This window comes from Protopterus annectens, chromosome 12.part0 (genome assembly GCF_019279795.1).
Source record: "Protopterus annectens isolate FY-2018-M chromosome 12.part0, PAN1.0, whole genome shotgun sequence".
In the NCBI taxonomy this organism is placed as follows: Eukaryota; Metazoa; Chordata; order Ceratodontiformes; family Protopteridae; genus Protopterus; species Protopterus annectens.
This window is the reverse complement of record NC_056746.1, coordinates 210,220,712-210,243,089: the sequence shown is the minus strand read 5'-3', so window position 1 is coordinate 210,243,089 and position 22,378 is coordinate 210,220,712. Positions and strand designations below refer to the sequence as shown.

The following is a 22,378-nucleotide window of genomic DNA, read 5'->3' as shown; positions in this document are numbered from 1 at the left end:
AAGGAAGCCCTGGGTTGAGTGAAAGTTGAAGAATCCACCATTGAAGGTTGAGCTTGAGAAAGGGAAGGTACTGGAAAGTCCAGGAGGTGGCAATGTTGAAGCCATATGACCAGCACTGCTTCACTTCCAAACCAGCACACAGCATTAAGTAGGATGAATCACTTTTGCAAAATGCAAAAAATCAAGCTCATTCATCTGTATATCACAAAAGACTTTGTTAGAATGAAAATAATGAACAAACAAGAAGTTTAAAATGACACTGTTGATATCACATGTAAAAATACATCCAATTTCAACCCAAGAACATAAACCTCGAGAGACATGTCCACTGGAGGCTGGACAGTAGCTGAATTAGACCTAACTTTTCAGACCTTCTTCTTGGCATTTCTCCATAACACCCGTAACCAACAACTTAAGCTGGTTCTCCAAGTATATGGACAAGGAGGACAGGCAACTTCAGAGGGCCTTAGGCACAAATGCCTGGAAGATAGAGCACTGTGTGTGATCATAAGAAGCACCTAAACAGAAAAGACACTGATCATGATGGTCTTTATGGGGAATCATCCTCCCACACTGACATTTTCCCTTTCTGGATGACATTAACAAAATAACAAAAAGAAAAAGGAGAAAGAGAAGAATGGGGCCCTTATCTGAAAAAAGGGCCTGGTAACCAACACAGCAAAAAGGCATTCAGCTTGACAATCAGCAATGGCATTCAGACTGGCGGCAAAGAATTACTGAGTACCTGCATCTGTACATCACCTTTACGCCCTATGTAGGGACCATACATGTGATGTATGATGCCTATATGAGCTGAAAGCTTTGGTATACTAGCAGGAAATAGGGCTATACTTGGCAGGAAATACTTAAGGTAATGAATATTGCAACTGTGATATTAAAGGACATCAATTAGTACATTTCTCATTCCTATATAATCTCCTAGACAGGTTATCTGCTCATTATCTCATACTCTTTGGTAACCCTAGGCATTCCCGAGGTCTTCTTCTTCTTCTTTCGACTTTTCCCAGTTAGGGGTCACCACAACAGATCACCTCTCCGCTCATGATTGGCAGTGGAGTTTTATGGTATTGAGTTGCCAGCCCAGCGCCCAACCTTCCACAGAAGGCACACACACGCATGCACTCACGCCTAGGGCCAATTTAGAGTGTCCAATCCACCTACAGCATGTCTTTGGGATGTGGGAGGAAACTGGAGCACCCAAAGGAAACCCACACGACCACAGGGAGGACATGCAGACTCCACACAGAAGGCACCCCTGCCGAGAATCAAACCGGAGAACCTTTTGCTGTGAGGGAGCAATGCTAACCGCTGCACCACCGCGGCCTAGGCATTCCCGAGGTAGTTGTCTCAAAATGCCCTAGAGACCTGAGTAAGATTTCCTTTTAAATATCATGTTCTTTTAACTGTGGCCCATCCCCCCCCTGACCCCACATAGTCTCAGGCTATTCTTCCTGACTTCCCTGCTCACCCTGGATGTGGCCACTTACTGGTGAGACTCCTCAGAAAATTGACCTTAGTGGCACTCATTGTTTAGGCTCAGGGAGTGAGGGATTCAGTTGGGACTGAGGACCATAGACTCTGGGTGCCATAATTCTCACAGTGGCTCCTCAATGCCCCTATCTCTCGTGACAGTTCAATGACATCAGGGCATCATCACTGTCCTCTTGTGTAAGATTAAGATGTCCTGTGAGGCTCCTGGTCTGCACCACAGATTGCATAGGCATCAGGTTTCCCCCCCACTCTCCCCAGGATAGAATAAATGTTTGTTGGCTGCATCATCCTATCTATCATCCCCAGCCAACCCTACTGGTGATAAAAGTCCATTCCCCAACTTGAGTTGTCACTGGCAGAAACAGACACCCTGCCTCTGTGCCCTCAGACTGGCAAGTTAGCAAGAGGACAGTGGAAATATGTCAAGGGCATCCATGGATGTGAAAGTTTTACATTATGAAAGATTAAAATACCTGAATTTGCACAGTGCCCTTGACATATTTCCACTATATGACACTGTGCAAATTCAGGTATTTTAATCTTTCATAATGTAAAACTTTCACATCCACGGATGCTCTTGACATATTTCCACTGTCCTCTTGCTAGATTTCTTATATGTTTTCCATATTATTATTGCATACTCTAGTTTGGGTCTAATACAACTTACAAGTAGTGATTTCAGCACTTCTCATGTTTTGTATTCTTGCTGACCTAAGCTTCCTATGTGATTTTTGAAAAATAAATCCTAAGACCTTTACAAGCTATGTTATCTATTAGGGCTATAAGTACCCTTCTAGCAGTCCATGAGTCCTTAAAGATGAGATCAATTGATCCAACATGAATAAAAACAACATACTTCCATACACGTAGGTATCCTAAGGCCCTGCTTGTATTCTGTATTTTTGCAACTGACAAGCATAGCAATATTTCATGTTCATTATCCTCTCTGTAAATGTGTTTCAGTTCCTTTAATAATTGCATCTACAGTTACTAATATATCATTTCCAATTAGATCTGAAGACTCTCCCACCTCTAATTCAGTAATGACTAACACAACGAACTCAGCAACTAGTAAAACAAAAAGCAGACCAGTTCTGTGTAAGGTCCCATTTATTAAAACTAGTGGAAAATAAATTAATACACAATTGTACTAAGCACTTTCACCCACTATCCATACTGGGCATCATCTGACTCTGATGATGCCCAGTATGGATAGTGGGCAAAAGCGCTTAGTACAATTGTGTATTAATTTATTTTCCACTAGATTTAATAAACGGGGCCTTACACGGAACTGGTCTAATTCAGTAATGTCTGCTCTTTCATTTGTTACAAGAGAATAATTATCTTCATTAGCCTTAGTAACCTTACTGTTCTCACCATATATAACATTTGTAAGCATATAATTTTCATCTGATTGTCTTTGTACATTAACAGTCACGTCCTGTGCCATATCGTCTACCTCAGTCTTCCTCCTGTTTTTCCTTACAGTAATGTTCTATAATCCTTCCAAGTTCAGTTTAGATTCTTTTCTTTTAACCTGACCCCATGCCTTTTTTTCACCTACTGTCTCTGTTGGAAAACAGATATCAATTTCTGCAGTCTGAATGTTTTGTGATTGAACAATGTTTTAATTCCCAGCAGGCAAGGTATTTGATATATCAAAGTAGTGTCCTTTTGTTTAGTATATTTTCACTTAGCATTATGTACATTAGTTAATTTTTAACACAACTTTTACCCTCTCTTTCTTTTTCATTCTCTCTGACATACTCTAAATCTTCAGACTGGTGCATAATTGTGTCCTGAACTGCAAAAGTATCACCTGTTGTATCAAGTTTAATAGGGGTTGAGTGATCTTTAATAGCAGAGGGCATTTCCTTCCCTAGATGTGTTCTGTTTACACTTTGCCTAATATTATTTATTTCATCAGCTCACTCAATATACATAGCAACATTTTTTTAAGCTGTGTGAATTCATGTAAAAATCATACTCAGTCTACATTTACTATCTCATCCACTCAACATAAGGACCACCGGTCTCTAATGTTATCATGCCATACATCTCAACCTCTTAGTGCAAGAAATCTGGACTATGCAAAAATAATGGGGGGCAAAGACCCAGAAAAAAGGGATATATTTTAAACATTGCTCTTATAAACTTAGAACTTTGCTAGAATAACATGTTTTGTGTTAGCATGCATTTTCTGAAGGATATGAAGTAGGGAACTCAAATGTATGGCATTGTTTAGTGAATTTAATCCTCAGTGATTTACCAGAAAATGACAAATTTTATGAGGAACAGACCAAAACTATGAGGCAGATATCTGGACATTCTGTGAAAATCTGGACAGCTGAGAGGTATCATGCTACTTTATATATAGGTTCATAGGTTGGCACTAGCCTATCGCCATAGGGCCTATACAATGGTAAGATCTTAGATTTATCTTCCTGTCACACACAATAACTTGTGCTTATGACCACTCACAGTTGCAGGTCCAGTTATAACTACTAGGTCACTTGGGAGGGCTAGAATGTTCCTATCTATAACCTCCATACTTTTGTGCCAACAAAGAGTAAAAAGCAGAGAAAATAAGTTTCCTCTGAGTAAGAGTTATGCAGGAAAACAAAATAACAAAAGCTGATTTGAAATAAGGTCTGGAGTGTCCCGCCTAGAATTTGTGTCAAATTAAACTTTGCAAGGCCCCTCGGGAAAGCTAGATGCACCTTTTTGCAAACAAACAAGCAAACAAATAAATAAACAAACAAACAGTAAAGGTCAGAATAAAAAATGAAATATAAATAAAACAGACTTCTCCTGGCAGTTATGCAGGAAAGCACAAAACAATGACTCTTGCCATAATTGATATTTATTGGTAAGTCTCTGTTATGCGGTTTGCTAGGGTGGTAAAATTCATACTCCTGTCAATTTTTCAGAAAGGTGCTTTGGGTCAGTCCTCAACCCAATTAATAAGACACAAAGCAGTAAAATAATGCAAAATCTGTGCAAAATAGGTAGACTGAGTGAACAAATGTAACATTTAACCTCAAAATTATGTTAAATCCATAACACACTTCAATTTAAGGGCTATGTTATTATTCCAGATTCATAATGAAAGTTTATGCTCAATAGAATTTGTTTCTGCGGCTCCTTATTGCCAGTCTCCCTGGAATGACTGTGGTGTGAGTATACTGTTAACAGCACAGTGTGAAAATAAGGTTAGAGATCAAAAGAACAATGTAGATATTATGGATGCTATGTTGCTGTGGTGGTGGAGTTACATTCCCATATATGTATATATATTTCATGAGGAAAATCAGCCAGACAAATCACATATTTCTACATATCTCTACTTCCTATTACATAATTGTATGCAACTGAGCTACATTTTACTAAATACATTTTCAGACAGGATGGAAGACAGATATAGACAGACACACATTCACATGTGCACACATATGCACAAATATATAGGTACATAGATAGATATAAAACACACATTGATTTGCAAGTTGTAACAAATGCGAATGATTGCATATTGCTTTTTACTGTATTATTTTGTAGTATTTAATATCTTTTTGTGTTCTAACTTTCATGCATCCAGGCTGGGCCTAAAGCAGGACTGCTTTGGCTCAGTCAATGTATTTGCTGAATAAAATAAAATTAAAGAAAAATTAAGCACACAGAAGTTAGTAAACTACTGTGTAAAGTTATTTGAAGCTGTCTTGTTGCATACTAGATAAGATGAGGCAGCAACCTATGTGCTCAAGGTTGTCCTAAATCCATTTTTTGGTCATCTTGCTATATACTATACAAAACACTTCCCTTAGCGTGCAGTTTAATTTCTTGAAACCAGAACCTTGTGACCATGAATACAACTGAAACCATCTGTGAATAATTATATTCAAATCAATGTGGCCAAATGTACATTTCTCACTTTAGAATTTCTCAATACATTAGCTGATCAGATAAAATTGCTTACCACAACACATGCAGAAAGCTAAAGTGGTGAATTTAATGCAGTTACTTAGGCTTTTTTGCAGCTGTTTAATTAATCTGAGTTATAAATATACAGACATTGCATGGTGGGGGATTTTTAGCAGACTTTGTGGTAATTACATGCACATTATGCGCATTTTTCTTTTAACACCATTTGATGCTTGGGAATGTGTTAAGTATACACATGTGTTCATTTATTCACTCACTAATTAAAATTGAAACCTATGTATTAAAAGGTGTAGTATGACTGAGGCTTAAGGGGACATTGGGTTAGGGTAAAGTGGGTAGATGCTGAAAAGGCTGCCAAGGTATGTTTAGCTTAGACATCAGCAGTTTATACTATAGACATGGACCTTTGTCTGCCATTAGTTTTTGATTCATCTTTGTGTCCTGACCTGGGAGAATTTGGCAGTTAAGTAATATACATGCATGCAGTCAAACAGTCATGACTAGCAAATGAACTAATGACATTTCTCACATTCTCAAGCAATTGTTTATGCAGCCTGCATAGTTATTCTTCTCTTTCTCTCTAGAATTATCTAGCATGTATATGTTATTTGGTTTAAAATTAATGAAACAGAATACATAAATATAAATTCTAGTCATATTAACATATTAATATAAAAAGTAAATGCATTATTAATAATATGAGATGAACGGGAGAAGGTGAAAGAGAGGACAGGGGAGGCAGAAGCGAATAGGGAAAATAAACATGTTATCAGTTTGGTTAAAATGGAGTCACTGGTCAAGGGGAAAAGAGAGAAAACAGCTACTGTTTCTAAGTATTTGAACTTTTATATATAATTAGTCATAATATAAACATAGATAAGGAGCATGGCATGGCCTCAGCAATAATACAGATACAGTCACAGACTGATGTGTTTAACTTGTTTTACATATTAATCCCCATTTTATAATAATTCACACAAGAGCAATATTAAAATCAATGTGTTTGATGATATGTAACAGAAACTGCCGATGACTTATCTTACTATCTTGTGCAAAGGCAACACTGACAGATAAAGAATTCATTTATTTTATAGATATAACCAATATGATGTGGCATTGATGATTATGCCAAAGATATATATATATATATATATATATATATATATATATATATATATATATGTATATACATATATATATATATATATATATATATATATATATATATATATATATTCTTATTTCTTTGGAGGAAATGTTACAGTATCTATTTTTTATCATATGTTATCTCACACTACAGGCCTAATTACTGTAAGGAAAAATACATAAGATGGGAATCTATGTTTTTTTTCTCATCTGTATGTGTTGGTGGTGCTGACAGGTAACATATATGCAGTTACTTTTTAACATGTAGTTGAAATTATGATTCTGTCTTTCTTTACTCATTTGTCATCCATAACAGTTGCATTTGAAGTGTAATTACTAATGTTAAATATCATAGGAGTTTTTGCTCTCCTTTATTCTTCCATGTTGGAATTTATTTTTATTCATTTATAGTTCAATTAATTTAGGTGACTTATTATATCTTGCATTACGCCAAGGGAGATACTTTCATGGTTTATGCAGTGACAACTGACAGAGTTCTGGTACTACAGGTTAGTAGACCTAGGACAGGAACCAGGGGTGGTTTTAATACTTTCTTTAGGAACATAGTTTTCCATGCAAGCTATAATTTATTTGCTTTTTCTATGTTATTCAATTTATTTTGGTGTGTCTACAAATACTAGGACATTTTTTTCTAATTATTGCATATTTTTAAGGAATCAATGCAACCATTAACTTATAAAATATGCTTCATAGATAGAAAATATGCTTCATAGACTATTGGGTAAATACATTTCATGATGTACAATTCATAAAATAGATGCCTGTTTTGAAATGAATTTCATTGAATATTAATGGCCCTAAAAGTAGTAAAAGAGGAAGCTTGATCAAGTCATTAACTTGAAATAAAGCTAAAGCATTTTTTTTACAAAAACCATGTCTCTTAAAAGGAAAGGTTAACCAATTCAGTTATAATGAATACTCACTATCTGTATACTCTTTGTTTAAGGAGAAAAGAAGGGAAACAGTTTTCTTTGGAAAAGTAAGCAATGATGCACGTAAAATTTTTCTCATTTAGTGATGCAAAGGGTAGGTTATTTTTGCTAATAATGAAATATCAAAAATAAATACTGTTTCTGACTAATATGTATTGGATACCAGATTATGGGGCAGAATATGCAAAAATAACTGGCTATATCGATTACAAATGAAATGTAGTCTTATTTTAGGAGGAAACTTTGTATATGAAAGAGAGATGACAAGTGTAAACAGAGCTCTTATACTCTCAGCACCTGTTAAAGCAGTTAGAAATGATTTAAGTTTATTAAAGCTTTAAGATAGTCATGATTTCCTGAAATTAGCTCTGAATATTTAACCCATTATTCTTATTTATTTGGAAATCAGTCCAGAATAGAGTTGATATACGTAATGATTTGAGATACAAATTAGAGGTGTTCAATGTGATTCCTTGTCTATTTTAAGACTATAATGCAATTTCAGTTAATTATAAAAGGAAATTTGGTATTATTAGTAGAATGCATGCATGCATGTATAACAAATTTTGAAAATAAAAACATAAAATAAATTAGTAATTTATTTATTAATTTTTGTGGTACCTGAAAAAGCCTACAATAGCTCATAATCATGACAGCTGGTCATGGGATCAAGGAGAGGTAGGTTTCCCAGACATCAAATCTCACACAGTAGCCTTTGTATTCAGAACAGTGTCATTATGGTTAAAGCCATCTTATTATGAAAAGTGGAAAGACATTTTGAGACAGTGCATTTAAGAAAATCTCTAATCAAAATGTAACAATTTTAAATAATAAGATGCTTTGGCTGTTAAATATATGTATAGTTACAATTCTAAACCAACTGGATCTAACTACATTAATATTATTTTGAAATCTTTTAGAAATTGTATTTATTTATTTATGTTTATATTCGACCATTAAAATGTAGTTTCTCCATTTTTCATAATTTTATCCTACTCTTAAAATTGGAATTTCTCCATTTTCTTGGTTCTTTCACTCTTAGTTTTATAGAAGGCTTAATTTTAAAAAAATGCTGAGTTTACAAGAAAAAGACCTGAGTTTTGAGTATACTTGCATGAAAGGCCCAATATACCAAATAATGATTATATAATGCGTAATGAAGATCTAGACTTAAATGACTGGTTAGCAGCTCAAAGTATTTGGCAGTTTATTTTGACAAAAATACAACCAATGACTCAAGCAATAAAACAACAATATTCTCCTCTTTTAGATTATTCCAACAATATGATTACCAAGTCAGGGCAAGCCACTCAGCAATGTGAACATTGGCTTTAGGAGATTTGTTCACAGGTGCCTAATGTTGATGTCACAATCTGACCCCATAAAAATGAGAAAAAGGTATTAATGATGATGACAACTAAATCATGTCTTTCTGTATTATATAGCTTAAACAATATAAGACCAAAATACATAGCTTTTATTAAATATTCCTACATTTATTCTTACATAGGATTACTAATCCGAAAAAAAAAAATCTGCATTATTCCAGAAAATATTTTTATGGATGATTTTTAATGTTACCCTAATACCTATATTTGTACCAAAATCTCAATTTCTTCTGCTTTGGTGTATTTTATGTATTGTTAAGAAAAGTATAACAAAAAAACTAGAAAAGGGACAGAACACCTCATTTTGAAGAATTTGTGGACATTGTTATTGTTATGCATTGAAATAAAACTCACACATTCATGATAAGGACAAAAATATTACTGGTTATAAATACTGGACAAATTATCATTAAGGTTTTAATGTACAGACTGCTCCAGTGGCATAGAGGGATAAAGCCATGACTATGACCCAGCTGACTTGGGTTCAACTAGTGGCTCAGGAATATGATGGAGTGGCATGGTGGGATGGGTGTTACCATCTGGGGGCAGTGATGTGGGCATTTCCCACAATGATCCCTGGTGGAAACTAAAGATATTTTGTGGCTAGGTAGGTGAGGTCCAAAGTGGAGAATGGGTGAGGATATGGCTGAGTTGCTAAGAAGGTTGGGAAATATTCCACACATCCCCATTGGATGCCTACCCTTCTGAAATAACTATGGATACTGGAAGGGAGGGATATTGGAGTAGGTCATAATAAAAAAATCCCTGGAAGATGGTAGATGACTGAGATCCCTCAGGAAATCCTTAAGATCCACACTGGCCCCAGCCAATATCACAGTAAGTTGGGGGTGCTGAGAGAAGCTAGTAGACACAGCAATGGACGTGGGAGTAAGATGAAGTGGGGAGGGCCAAATAAATGTTTCAATATATCAGTAAGGTTATGGAAAATATTAATTAATGAGATCATTATTAGCCCTATTGCATAAATGCAAGGATTTAATGTATGGTCTCAATAACATGCAGCAAGCTCAACTTTGAATAAGAATAATGAATCTACTTGAAGCAAATTTAATGAAAGTGTATTCCAATGTTCACAGATTGTGTAATAAAAAATTTGGTTCCCTATTCAAATGTCAGGACTCCAAATGTCATGTCCCAACACATGCAAAAAAAAAACAGAAAATGCAGTAGAATGGTGAACATTGAACATATCGTCTCGTTTAAACTTTTTTTTTTTACAGGGGTAAGTCATGATGCATCCCCAATGTGGGGGACCAACCCCCCCCACACACACAAACACACACACACACACACACACACACACACACCCTCTGCACCAAATCCATGATCACCAACCATGGAAAAAAAAGAATATTCTGAGAGATGGCAGTCTTGGACTAGGTATACATAAGTCCATGTTTCTGACTATTGGTTCTCCTCATCTTGTGACTCGGCTAAGTGGGTCCCTATATTTCAGAAGATTACCAAAAAATGTCTTCCTAGTCTACCATCTTTTTTATCTTAGATAAACAAAAAATCATTTTTCCTAGTGTGTAAAGAATGGTGAAAAAATAGCAAGGATTTCTTGATTGTTAATGTGTTTTTATGTCCAGATCAGATCACCCCTCATCAACCTATATGCAACACTATACAGCTTTAGTGGTTTCAAATGTGCCTCGTAATAAAGTCCTTTTCTGCTACAGTATATTTACTAAAGAATTTTTGAGGCCACTCTAATCTACTTTATCTCTTGCTGAGTAAGTACAGAAACCACATCCAAATTCAATCATTGGTATGACCAGAGGTGAAAGCAGTGGTATTAGCACCTATATGTCTTGATTAAATTGTACAAATGCTCTGCTTAATCCTGAAGAAATGCATTATAATCACTGTTTGATTAACATGATAACTCCAATCATCCCAAAATGTATCTCTTTAGTACCCACGTTACTGTGGTACTCAACTTAAAACTTCAAAGTGCTTTGATCTAACACTCTTTATCATACCAAAGTAGTTCGGATCTGAAGCCAATGGGATATCCATTCAATAATGTATGGGTTAATACGCCATTTCTCAATTGAGTTAAGTGTACTGCTATGAGAAACCAAGTCAAAATTTTACCAAGATCTAAAAAAATATCAGCATGTGTCCTACTATCCAAGACTGTAACAACATCAGAGTAAAGAAACCAAGTTTGTTATGGATGATATCCCATAGATGAATCCCCCATTGTACCAAATTTGTACTTTCATCTAACTTAATGATTGGAAGATGCCCGATTAATCTTGAACCCAAATAAAACTAAACTCATGCTCTTCCACTCCACTAAATTCAAAACCCAATCCACTTCAACATCACATCCAGTAAAAAGTCTTTGATTGAACTAGTACCATCCATCCAACTTCTCGGTGTTGTTATTGATCAAAATCTGAAGCTCGACTTACACATTTCCCAGACTGTAAAAAATTACATAAGAAAATAGGTACCTTATACAGATGCAAAAACTACCTAACCGTAAATTCCAGAATAACCACAGCCAGAACTCATCTTCTTTCAACTTTACTGTACGCCTCACCCATCCTTACCACCCTCTCCAAATCAGACCTAAGCAAACTAGATGCTTGCTATAATAAGATAGCTAAATTTTCCACTAGCTGTCATCCTAGAACCCATCATTGTAAGGCCCTAAGACAACTATCTTGGTTAGAGCTACCCCACCAACTCATTCTCACGCAACTCTCTACCGCCCACCAAATGTACTATAAACCCGATAAAACACCAGCTCTGCAAGGCCTCCTCAATCCCCATATAAATACCTGTTCACTAAGATACACTAATAAAGCAATAATTGAAGTAACCAGGAGTAAAAATAGGTCAGGTGACTCTCTATACTACTACTACATTGCTAAACTGTGGAATGCCTTACCACTTGAAATTAGAACTATAGCTTAAAAAATTTCAAGCATCACATTAAAGCCCACCTCACCAATTCCTGGACTTCTAAATGTACTGAGCATGGTTAGCCCAAACCATGGAACTAGCTGATTTTTAAATTTTAATTGCATATGTAATGAGCATTGAATTTGAGTCATATGACTACCTTATGTTGTTTTTTTTTTCTTTCTCACTGTTAATGTCTTTCAGATTTTAGGTTTTCAGTTTGCTATGCTACCTGTATATAAGACTAAGTATCGTAATTGCACTCTTATTGTATACAATGTCACTACCTGCTACTACTGAAAGAACTGTCTTCTTGAAGCATCGTTATACAAGATGATTGCTCTTGTCTCCCACTTGACCAATTTATTCTGTTCTAGTCTTTTTACCATTATGAATGTCTGTTACTATTTTTTTCTTTATTGTAGTATACAATTTTCTTTCTACTAACAAAATAGTTTACTGACAATGGAGCTTTTCTCCCCAAGCCTCAGCTGAAAAAGGGTTTTATGCCCAGTCAGACTCTCCCAGTAAACAAATGTAAAATAAATAAATAATAAAAATGATAATTTTCATCAGAAACACCAAGATACTTTCAAACTGCTTGCCAATGATGCTGAGCAAACATATTGGCCAAGACGTGCCTACTTGCTTAGTATCGCCTCCTTTATATATCGCCAGTATAAATGCTTTTTTTCCCATGCTGGAGGTACAGAGCTCTTGCTTAAAATTATTGAAATAACTTTAATACTCTTGGGAATAAAACATCCCTTATATTAATCAGGAAACATTCACAGAGTTTGTCAGGGCCAGTTAATCTTTGCTTATTGATCCTTGACAAAGCTTTATGCATTCACTCCTCTTGAATATGAATAAAACTAGGTTATTTAACTTAATGACTGTAGTTTAGAGAAAAAGTTCACAAATAAACTGACAATTCCTTTTGCATTCATATAAACCAAAACAGCCAAACTATCTAATTATTGATATTTATATAATCTTACACATCTAGAAATGTCTTTTCATATTATCCTTAGGGTTACCTATTTAGTTCCCTGAAGTAATTACATGTCTTTGTACTTATTGTGTTTTCTCTCTCAAAAGACATTTTTTCCTTGATAACCTTAGCAACCCTCCGTTCCACCATGGGGGACCAGTGATTTCAGGTCTACTCTTACTCATTTCAGTAAGAGCATATTAATCATAGAATCTAACTTAGAATGAAAGACAGCAGTTGCTTTCTATATTCCCATTCCTATTTGCAAGATCCTTGTTCCTGTATCTCAGACAACTCATTCATATTTTATAGACTGCCTTATAAAACAGCTTTGCTATAATATTGCAATATTGTAATATTGTAATAGATACAGACATTGCATATATGTATACTTATCTCAATTACTAGAAAAGAAAAAAACGAAAAAGCATGCCTCTATGGTCTGAGCTACCCAATGGCTTTTTTACTGTGACTGCTCATATATTTATGAATTTGGTTGTAAATATAGCATTTGATATTTATTCATTCTAGTGAGTTTCTGCACACTAGAATGAATAAATACCAGATGCTATATTTACAACCAATTCATTCTAGTGGGTTTCTGCACATATTGGCCACGGTGGTGCAGCGGTTAGCGTTGTCGCCTCACAGCAAGAGGTTCTCCCGTTCGATTCTCGGCTGGAGCGCCTTCTGTGCGGAGTCTGCATGTCCTCCCCATGGTCCAGTGACATATAAAGACATGCACGTAGGTGCGTGAGTGAATGGGTGTGCCTTCTTTGAAGGTCGGGCGTTGGGCTGGCAACTCAGCACCATAAAAATCCACTGCCAATCATTAGCGGACTGGAGTTCTGCTATGGCAACCCCTAACCAGGAAAAGCCGAAAGACATTACTAGTGAGTATCTGCACATGTTGATTTATAGGCATGTTACTCAGGGTTTGTAGAATGACATCATCAGTATTGCTGGGCATTGACTATGAGTTCCATTCAATACCTGATGCATAAATATTCCCCTGTGGATCTATGTCAGAAGATTGATGTTTAAACAACTAATGTTGTATGGTCAAGACCATATTATCGACTTTCTGAAAACATCAAACAAGGCTAAAACAAAAAAATCTACATTTTTGCAGGGGTCTGCATATTATATATACCAACTTTGAGATTACACTACAGTGGATAAAAGGGTAAATTCCCTGATACCCACTGTACTGCAATCTCCATACAAAAGATATGACATTTTGGAAAGTCGATTATATGAAATTCGACTTTCTGGAACTTTGATCTTCTGAAGGGGACCCCCATGTATATAAGCTCTCATCTGTAGCAAGCCTTAGAACTCTTTTAAAAAGTTACTGAGGCTCATCAAATCCTGAGAATGAGTTCTGTAAAATACAATTATTTCATACCTTGGACCTGTACTAAATAATTATGCAGAAATAAACTCAGCAGTAGAGCTACATATTATTAAAACTCACCTGTGCTTCCATTTCACATATATTGACACTCCTACTACTATTACTACTGCTAGAGCTGTATTTTTTTTATGTAAAAAGGGTTCGACCAGCTGACAGATCCGTTTTATTATCTACACTCATAGCATTACATAACCAGAATTTTACTGAGCATTCCTTTTCACAGATCTTTGTAGGTCTATCAGTACTGGACAAATATCAGGATAACCCTCTGTGATCACTTATAATTATTTAAAGCTGTAGAAAAATTATTTATTTTATTATACCTAATATAACAGTATATTGGTTTGGGCACCTTATGTAGTTTATATAGTTATAGATTTACATATTTAAGTGTTTTTTTTTTCTTTTTCGTGTTTATTATTCCATACTGAACACTGTAAATGATTTTGAATGTTTTTGGAAATTTCTTTAAACATATATATTATTAACAATATCAATAAAATGTTAAAAAGTTTACTTCTAGTACCATCCATATAGCAATTCCCTATACTGACTGCTTTCACCTTGTTTTTCTCAGTAGCAGTTGTGGTTGTGATATCTCCACACACATTTCACCAGTGATGTACCCATTGAGATATGCAAATGTTATCTGTTATATTGACAAGATTCATAGAGTACGGGACTTTCACCCAGACGAATTTTAGGTATAGTGATGAAAATACTGGTAGTTACAATTGTTATGATAGTGGAGTATTAAGTGTCAAAGTCTTACACACCTGCACAGATTGTGATAAATACTGTTGTAACCCAGCCATACAACAAGTTACTAAATATCTCCTTCCTCAAGCTCCTCATCCATTCTGTTTATGAAACTTTCAAGAGATCCTGATATTTTGTATCATTTGTAACAGAATTCTAAGTCTTCCCCACACTTTTAGTCAACCATTTTTTAGGACTGTAGAGTTGTTTTTAGTGTGTTGATGTCTCGCACTGTTCCGCCTTAGTCTCTTTTTCCCCTTCATATATGATGTGGTCTATGATCTTACATGAAAAAAATTAATAAACGTAAGCTTGTACACCAATATTGAGTCACACCAAAGTTTCTAACTAATGGTGAATATACTATTGCCAGTTTCTTTTGTCTGCCTTCATACTGCAACCATTCCCCATTCCATCCATTTTAAATTCCTTTTGCATTCACACTATTCTGGTCTTCAGTTTCTTTGGTAGGGATTTCACAGAAGATCTCCTGTTTACACTTAAGCTTGCTGCAAGCACTAGTTTAGTACAAAGGAAACAGTAACTCTCTTCCTTTAGAGCAGGAAAATAAATTTAGCCCACATAATTTGAAGGACTTTTCACTAACCTACCAGCTCATTTTACCAGCAGATTCTGTAAAGTGATTTTCATAGTAGTGGCCAAAGACATACTTTTTTCACTTTAAATAGAAAACATATCCATTAAAATGTCATGCTAAGTGTAGAATAGTTAAGAGGAGCTGATAAAAGTATCATTTGTGAAGACAATTATGACAGCACAAAAATGTCAGGTTGCTAAGGCCATGTGTGTTTCTGGTCCAGAAGAAGAGAAGGTATATATTTTGCATTGTTCATTGAAACATACCTAACTGTCTTGGTGATGTGTGAACTACAGCTTAACATGCTGGGAGTGTCTGGCACTAAACTCTGAAAATAAAATATTGTTCCACACCTCAACACCATCCCGTCCTGAATGAACTAACATGTCATACAAATGTGACAAATGTGTAATTTCATTTACTAGACATCATTCAGACTTTATTATCCCTAATTAATTGTATTATGAGATCATTTACTAGTAAGGGATTTTGCTTTGAAGCACTCCGAGAATCTACAAGTACCTCCAACAGTTCTTTTCATTTGTAGGAAATATTTAATTACATTCCATTTGTAGAAAATATTCAATTACTTTCCTCATTAAAGTCTGGTCATGCAACCACTACCTCTTGAAATAACCTTTGATCAAGACTGCCTGCATTGGAAGTTTTAATTGGATTGTGTTTGCACATACAGACATAAGATAGAGGTCACTCCCCTACATTATCACAACATTCATAATGACTTAACTTCTTACTTGTCTCATTGCAGCATACTCATGTTGTACAGCATATCAGTCCACTTCTAGAAGATGTCTGATTTTGCCAGATTGCCAAAAATCAAGCAAAGCTTGTGAGACCCCTGGAGAACCGAAACAAAGGTCTATAAGTCATAGTTATTTCAGTAGGAGGGATGAATCAGTTCTCCCACAGAATTATCATTCAGATTTATATCTCTTAGTATAGCATGCAGGATTGCAGCTAAAATAACCACAGCAGAAAGCAACTTTAACAAGCTAAATGAATGAAGGAATTTGCTAGCTACCATACCAGAAAAAAAGAAATGTTAGATAATAATTATTTTATGATAAAGAAACAACGAAAGAAAAAAAAAAAAAATTATTCAGCAACAACAAGAACAAACAGTGAGTCCCAGCTCTACTTTCCGTTTCTGAAATTTATTCAACTTAGTTCTATTTCTCTAGCACCTCGGCCACAGCCTTTACAGAGTAAAGTTACTCTGTAAAGGCTGTGGCCGAGGCGCTAGAGAAATAGAACTGAGTTGAATAAATTTCAGAAACGGAAAGTAGAGCTGGGACTCACTGTTTGTTCTTGTTGTTGCTGAATAATTATTTTATGTTTAATGGAAAATTATTTCATCAAAAATGGGGAGTGGTGATGGGAGCCACAGTGGCTCCATCATTTGCCAACATAGCCATGGGCTGGTGGGAGAATCAATGTTTAAAACAGATCCCTTTCTTTTCAGCTCTTGTAAAAATGTATAAAAGGTTTATAGATGCTTTATTCTTCATTACAGACACAAAAAAGAAGAGATTTTTCACTTTTATTGAGGACATTAATCTCAATAATGAATTGTTGTCTTTCGTGTTGTCGCCTCACAGTTAGACATTGCCCATTCGATCCTCAGTTAGAGCATCTTCTGTGTGGCAACATGCGTGAATGGGCATTCCTTCGTTGAAGGTTGTGCATTAGGCCCGACAAGCAAGCATGTAAAACTCTACTGCCAATCATTAGCGGACTGGAGTTCCACTGTGGCGACCCCCAACCGAGAAAAAGCCAAAAGACACAAACAAACCCTAGGTGATGTAGGTTAGATTGTACAGTTTTTAGACATTACCTTAGGGTGGGACTTGACACTGAAGCAGATCAATAGTCAAATTTACAGGAAAGAATGTTTTTCATATAATTAATTGGACTTCCAGAATGCACATCCATATTATATGAAGAAAAGATATACCCAGAGGACAAATGACGAGGGTCTCTAGACTCATGGCAGATTATAATTTGTTCCTTCAGGGTATTGAAGAAGTTATAAAATTATTTTGTGAAATAAGTTATTAAGTTGGGACAACTGCATAGAACAGCTGATGAGATTATAGCCAAGATGCCTTCAAATCCCCCCCCCCTATTTTGGCAGGTAGTGGTTCTATCACTAACAACCAAAACAATCTGGCTTCTAAATTTAGTATAAGTTTTTGTTTGAGAATGACAGTACATGACACCAACATTAAAAATATGTTAAAACAAAATTGAAGAATCCTTAAAGGTAATTTTGAAATAAGCAAGGCTGTTGGGGAATAGCCTAATTTTATAGATAGGAAAGCCAAATCCATCAAACAACTTTTGGAAAAAGATGTTACAAAAATAGCTAGCGTACCATCTCAAAAAGATTTTGGTATGTTTAAATGTGGCTTCTGCAAAATCTACAATTATATATGGGAAGGTCCTTCAGTCATGTTACCCCATATACAGAGTAGTGTTAGGCTGAAAGGGCATTTTAATTGTTACACTGAAGGATTCGTTTATATTGTCATCTGTTCATGTTGTCAGTCCTTTTATATAGGTATGACTACTAGGAAATAGTGTGAAAATTAAAGAACATTTATATGCTTTAAAGAAAAAAGACATCAACAATGCTCTGTACAAACATTCTACTGTTTGTATTTCTTTAAAAAATGTACTTTTCAGTTCTTGTAGTAGTCCCTCAGGATCTCATGGGTGGGAACTACAAGAATTTTGTACTTAAAAAGGAGACTTTTCAGCAGGTTAGAATGCAAGCAGACAAGCATCCATGTATTAATGGCAATATAAGCATTAAATGTTTTTAGAATGGTATATGTCATGTTTTCAGGATGTTTTGCACTAGTCATTTAGAATGTCTCTTTAAAAATTAATTAAGTCAGTAATTAATTTAATTCAATTTCGACTGAATATTATTGGCTGGTGAATGTATTATTGGTTTTAAACTTCATTATATAAATGTGGTTGTAAGTTGTACATTTTATTCTGCTGAAGTCTTCAGATAAAAGTGCTAAATCCACTTATTAAAGTTTTATTTAGTGAATATCTTTGCTCGATTTCCTACTGCCTTCCTGTCAATATTTCTAGTGTTTTGTTTTTTCACAACTTTAGAGGGCTTTTTTTTGTGAGACTGGTTCTTGAATGAGTGGTCTGGGGATCGCTAAGAGCTGGCAATATCTAACAGCAGTTCTCATTCCCATGAAGGAGGAATGGGGCTGAGCAAAATTCCTGATGCTTCTAGAACCGCTGTTAAATGTGAAACAGATAATATGGCAACAGTACAAATACAATCTGTGAAAAGAGTCAGGTAACATATTCTAAACAGTTAAGAAACAAAACTGGTACTTGGGAGGTCCTTTTTCTAATGCTGATTATGATATATACTTCTGCAGTACACAAATTAAGACTCATTCCATATCATTAATGTAAATGGATAATCAACCTCTGAGTAGGTATCCTATTAATGAAAAGGGTGTCCAGGGGGTGACCACAACTATCACTAAGGCACAGTTAATAAGTTAGTCAGGAACCCAGACAGTGTAACATTTTAACATGACTAGTACAAATAATGATACAGTTAAAACAAAATAAAATACAAAAGCAAGGAAGTAATTGGCTAATGAAACTTCAGCTCTTTTTGCAACCCCTCAGTATAACAAAACCCTTCTGTTCTCAACACAGAATTGTTAGAGGGGGCAGTACAGATTTCATTTGCCATCAAGCAAAGGAAATAAATGAGCTACAGTGAATATTCATCTTATGTACATATTAGTAACACACACACACACACACACACACACACACACACACGCACGCACGCACGCACGCACGCACACACACACACACACACACACACACACACACACACAGGTTCTCCGGTTCGATTCTTGTTTTCCTCTAGGTGCTCCAGTTCCCTCCCACATTTCAAAGACGTGCGTCTGGAGTGTTTCTTCCTAGGCCTCTGCTGAAAATTGGCTTTGTTCCAAGTTGGACTTCCCCAGTAAACAAATGTTAAATAAATAAAACATTCATTTGTGAGATATCAGATGCTGTATATATTTTTCTAAGACTTACTCAAAAGCAGCAAAATTAACAAGAAAAAAATACAAAGTAAGATTTTTATTACTTTTTTACAGCTACAAAAAAGCATGTCATGCAGATGAAGATTTCTGCTTACTTACATAACTTGCTTGCATCTTGTGCTGTTGCATGTACTTGCCACAAGGAGATAAAGATCAGCAGGAGAACATTTACATGACCTGGCAGTCTGATAGCCATTTTGTTTATTATTCCCTGGAAAAAGAAAAAAAGTATTTCCCAGATACTTGAATAAATATGCATTGATAATCCAAACATACAAAAAGAAAATTCTTAGGAAATTTGGTATTTAGAATACATTAGAACTCTCTCTCTCTCTGCAAATATTAATGTCATGTCAGAAACTGTTGTTTCAGTCTTTGGCAGACTATAATAATGTTCACACTGCCCAGTCTCTCCTGTAAACATATTTGTTAAGGTCCAGGTACCATGCAAAGCATAAAGAGGTTACATTTCCTGCCCCTTTGCACATCTGTTGGATGTCTTCCTCTCTACTAGGCAATAATTCCCATTCCAGCCTTATTCACACAAAATTGTTGTTGCCCAATGACAAGTTTTAAAGGAATTTTAAATCATGAAGTTGCAACACAATTCTGTTTCTGCATTTATTTTGTTATTCATACTGATCCTTTTCCAACAAAGTAGCATTTTGTTTTCGCACCACTGTGCACATCTGTTTTTACAACAATCTGACAGCACTCAGCTCAGTAACACTACCAGAGTATATTCTGGTAGGTGTGGATATCTTTAATGAATGAATAATGTTTGGTATCTACTTTTCTGAAGTACAGGCTAACACAGAAGGTCTTTGGCTAATGAAGTTCACAGATGACTGCAAACTAGGAGCAATAATCGAAATTCCTGCCGATGTGGACATCCTACAAAAGGGCCTCATGGAGAGAGATGCCTGGTGTCAAAGCCATGGCCTCATGTTCAATGCCAAAAAGTGTATTGTCATCCCCTTTGGTAAAAACTCTGTACCCATGAGTTACCACAGAGGTGGTAGTCTACTTAACACCAAAAGTGTGATAAGAGACCTTGGAACACAGGTGGATAGTAGTCTCTCCTTTGATAATCACATCGCCACAGTAGTCAGGAAATCCTTCTAAGTGGCACACCTCATCACAAAAGGTTTCTCATCCAGGAAAAAAGAGGTCATTGTACCCCTCTACTCATCACTCATTAGACCCATTATAGAGTACAACACCCCTTTTGGTATGTACCTCACAAGACATCTACAACAACTGGAAAGGCCACAGAAATACCCCACAAAGAGGATTACCAGCCTCCAACAGATGCTCTACGCAGACCGTCTCAAAAAACTCCAGCTTTACTCTGTCGCATATCACCTGCTCAGAGGCGATCTCTGCCTAACATACAAAGCTATGTCAAACCCAGAGCTGTTGGACATGCTCCACTTAAAGAAATCCCAGTCCCTCCGAGCTACACACTCCAGGGACCTAAACCTTGTCACCACAATAAACAGAACATGCTGGAGGGATAGATTCCTGCCCAGAGACTTCCCATACTCTGGAGCAAACTACCACTCTATATCAAACAAAGCTCCTCATTAGCACTCTTCAAGAAAAATCTTGATGATTGGAAGGGAAATAGGAAATTCACCCTGGGGATCACCTCTGTGGTGCTGCTCGACAGGGGCACAGGAAAATAATTTTCTTGGGTGGCAAAAGCCAGGGAACCTTTTTGGCTAGGCTTATATAGGCCCTAGGGCCAATAGCCTAGTACCTGCCTATGAACCTATAATCAGAACTTCACTTAGCCAGCAATATTCTACGAGACATAAAAGGCACATTTTATGAAACTGCCATCACGGACGAGTTTCATACAGGCTAATAACAGTGAACGTCCCACAAACATAGCTCTCAACTGTCCAGATTTTCGCAGAATGTCCAGACTTTTGACTCATATTTTTAGTCTGTTTCTCTTAAAATTGTAGTTTTCTGGCAAGTCACTGGTACACCACTGAGGACTGAAGTCAGAAAATAATGGCAGACCTTTTCAGATTTTTCAGAACATAATTTACAAATTTCTCTGAAATGACCACATAGGTCATTGCTTTTGATTTAGCCTTACCACATTTGAACTTCAAGATCTGGAGCATTTTACAGATCTGAGGTATTATTCCACATATTCCTTCAGTCTGTTTTACAACATAAGCTGACATTGCATTCAAAGATAAGTATCTTTTTTTATGAAAATAAGACAAACCTTGCTGTGGTAAGTCTGTCCTAATTTTAAGTAGACTGTTCTCTAATCCAAATTTGGGGCAATGCAGACAAAGACATATATATGTAAATAAGCACTACATAATTGAAGAGATGTAATTTAGGAATAACAAGGATGTGATTCAGTTCATCTGCAACAATCATGACATCAGCTTCTGTCACTAGAAATCTCAACCAGTGGTTCTTACAGCTTGATTACAAAATATGATATTAGCAGACATTTATGTCTATTTTAATTCTGACAACATGACTTTACATCATGAATACATATCTACCACCAGCAGAAGAAACAGAATACAAAGGATTAATCCAGACAAAAATACTGGCAGAAATTGAGAAATACAAG

General features: G+C 35.9%; 1 protein-coding gene across 1 annotated transcript in view; it reads right to left on the bottom strand.

Annotated features, from left to right (window-relative positions):
- Positions 1-22,378, bottom strand: part of LOC122816453 (uromodulin-like) — a 559,619-nt gene that overhangs the window by 469,779 nt on the left and 67,462 nt on the right. Inside the window, exon 2 of the mRNA XM_044089260.1 lies at positions 19,870-19,981. Within this exon, the coding sequence (XP_043945195.1) occupies positions 19,870-19,966 (97 nt within the window). The 5' untranslated portion in view covers positions 19,967-19,981. The remainder of the gene's footprint in view (positions 1-19,869; positions 19,982-22,378) is intronic.